The sequence below is a fragment of the Asparagus officinalis genome, unplaced genomic scaffold, assembly GCF_001876935.1.
Source record: "Asparagus officinalis unplaced genomic scaffold, Aspof.V1 AsparagusV1_Un1164, whole genome shotgun sequence".
In the NCBI taxonomy this organism is placed as follows: domain Eukaryota; kingdom Viridiplantae; phylum Streptophyta; class Magnoliopsida; order Asparagales; family Asparagaceae; genus Asparagus; species Asparagus officinalis.
The window spans coordinates 2,820-5,762 of NW_017973423.1; the positions used below are offsets into that span (position 1 = coordinate 2,820).

The 2,943-nt window shown below is 48.6% G+C and overlaps 1 protein-coding gene across 1 annotated transcript; it reads left to right on the top strand.

Moving 5' to 3' along the window:
• Window positions 1–737: 737 nt before the first annotated feature.
• LOC109828365 lies at window positions 738–2,939 on the top strand (the record flags this gene model as incomplete). The annotated part of the gene is made up of 2 exons (XM_020395378.1): window positions 738–1,001; window positions 1,313–2,939. Coding segments are annotated over exons 1-2 (1,730 nt in total), but the record flags the coding sequence as incomplete, so codon positions are not given.
• Window positions 2,940–2,943: the final 4 nt, after the last annotated feature.

Sequence of the window (2,943 nt, forward strand, 5' to 3'; positions counted from 1 at the left end):
GTTTATGGTCCCCCCCATTTGAAATAACCCTTTTCACACTTGAATTTTCAAGAGAGAGGTTTATGGTCCCCTTAAACTAAGGTTTCAAATTTCATTTCCAAGCCCGGAGAAGCTTCTTCGATTTGGGTAAGATCCTCCCCTCAAACCTCTTATTTTGCTTTAAAGATTGCATCTTTTATGCTTAGTAGATAGGGGTTTATGTATGAACACATGTTCTTGGGGGGTTTTGTGCTGAACTTTTGGAGGGTTTATTTGCAAAAGAGGGGCTGAAATTCGTGGGGGGTCTTTTGCAAAAGTGTAACTGAAATTTGGGTATTGGGTTTATGCCTACTTGGTGAAGGGATGCGAGGGGTGCTTTATGCAATAGGATTAAGGAATTGTTTGAGGGGTTTATTTGCAAAATAGTCCCTAAACGTTTTGGAGGGGCTTATTTGCAAAAGGGCCACGAATTTGGGGCTGAAGTACACAAAGCTTAAACCCTAGACCCCTGATCGAATTTTTGGTAAAAGCATGTGGATGCAAAACCCAAAAGTTCGTGGAGGGACTTTTATGTAAAACTGACCAAATTCTGCAAAAGGGCTCATTTGCAAAATTTGATCAAAATTATAGGGTATCGGGATGTTAGATGATCAAGTATGATGACCATGACCCGAGTCATACGTGTCCTTGACCTGAATTTGGCCTTGAGCACGAGGAGTATTTCGGGTATTTCACCAAAATTTACTGCGAGACGACGATTATCGTTTCGCGTGCACGAAATTCGTAGGTTTAATTAGACTTTAACTACAAAATCCTATTTGTTATTAGGATTTCGAGTCCAAGTGCTTAATTTCCCTTTTTCCGATATTTCGTGTATATATATCGTACCTGATGTACTGCTCTTCATTGCAGATTCCCGATGTCTCCCCGTCGGTCTCGACCTTCCGGGAGTCACCCTTGCTCGCAGCATGGCATGGAGGAGGCTCCTACGACATCGTCTCCAGTGACCTCCTGCTTTGGGGGTTAGAATCTTATATATTTTTTTTATCCCGGATTGACCTCTCGCGGGTCATGACGGAAGAACCGATACCCCTCCCGCGGGGGTTAAGGTTTCGGACTTGTTTTGCTTAGCCAATTCAAGTCCTCGGGTATATTGGGGCGATCTCGTGTTGCCTTACACCTTATAGGTCGGTATATGTTATCACGTGATTTACGTGGTTATATACCGTCCTCCCGGTGTAGGGCACTCGAAATCGTCTTCGCCAATTATCCCGTGAACAATCTCATTTTGTCTTTATGAGATAGATATTCTGACCCCTTCGCTTTATTGCAGTCGATTTTCCCGGTGGTAGCTTTCCTGTTCATGCGAACACCGGTTGCAGCCGTGAGGTCTTTTCGTCGACTTCTGCTAGGCGGGTGGTTGATCCGTTCCCGCAGTTTGACAGGGATCGTTCAGACGAGTCCTGTCGCCTGATACGAGATGGGGGGCGTCACTGTTTACGCCAGCTCATTACTGACGCTCCTTTTACCGCGGATGCTACGTCCACCCAGGCTTTGAAGAAGCCGGACTTCTTGTTCGGTGATCATGTGGAGGATCCCGACACATTGACTTTCTCAGAGGAGCATTGGCTAAATCTTGAAGAGAGTGCCCTTCTATATATTCCTTCCGTTCCTCGTCATTGTTCCTTTACTCATCTGGAGGGACAAGTTGTGGAAAGACGGATGTCTTGGGACCTCACTGATGACGCTGTGCGGGTTCAGTGTGGGTATGTTTCTCATGGGAAGACCCCTGGTTCAGGCGGATATCATCCTGTTCGTGGTCTACGACCCGGGATCATGGGCCTTGACGCCGCACCCCCAGACGAGATGTTTACAGTTGCTTCTACAGTGAGGAACAGGTTGGCTCTCCTCGGGAGAAGGCTTCCTCACCCGGAGTTCCGATGCTATGGTTGGGCTTCTTCTTTACCCAAGGGGTGGTGGCCCCGTATGACCGACTATGTCTTGGGCCATTGGGAGAAGATTCTGAAGAGCAGTGGCCTGTATGTGCCTATACGGGCTACTATGTATGGACTCCCCGTCAGCTGCCGCCATTTCTTGGCATTGTTGGAGACGTACATGCCTGATAGCAACACCTTTCTGACCGGTGACGGAGAGTTGGGGTTAGCTCTCCATGAGATGCATCAGGTTTCCGGTCTTCTGATGGGAGATTACCCCTATCAGGAGTACTTTCCTTCGAACCAGCAGTTGTGGCGGTTGAAGCATGATGATCCCGATATGTATGCTACCCTCTGGGACCTCACCTGTCACTATCATACTGCCTTGATCCAGATTTCTCCTCCCGCGAAGACCAAGAGGAAGATTAGCTTGAAGCAGTTCGCCACTTATCTGTTCCAGAACTTGGAGGGTAGTTCCAGTGATCCTGTTCGTGAGCGAGATATTTTGACTGTCACTGCCGTTAACGAGTTGGTGGAGAAGAGCGGGGCCCAATCCTATACCATTGCCAGCGCTGAGGGAGCTTTCCCCGCGGGAACCAAGTTTCGTTCGTTCCTTTGCCGAGCGCAGAAGTCCATCGAGCCTCGGTCTCTGTTGGCAGGCTATCTTGCACTCTGGTTGAAGAAGTGCGTTGTTCCTTACCAGTCTTCGGATGCCTTACCTCTTGAGGTGCTTTTTCCCGCGGTTCAGTTGGCTTATGGGAAAGAGCTTTCTTTGCTCCCGGCGATGGTTGCCAGCATTCTTTGCGGGCTTAGGAGTGTGGTCCGTAGCTTTACTCAGGTGGGTCCTGAGCCATCTACTGGGCTTATCTGTCCTAAGGTTGAGCTTCCCTATGCATATCTGATGGCATGGCTCGTTCTTCATCGCCCTGACCTGATGTCAGCGCCTAGTGCTGTTGATGTTCCCGTCCCATATCTGCAGCTGTTGGAGAAGAGCAGATGGCTCGGGAAGAAATTTGAAGACGTTCAGCAG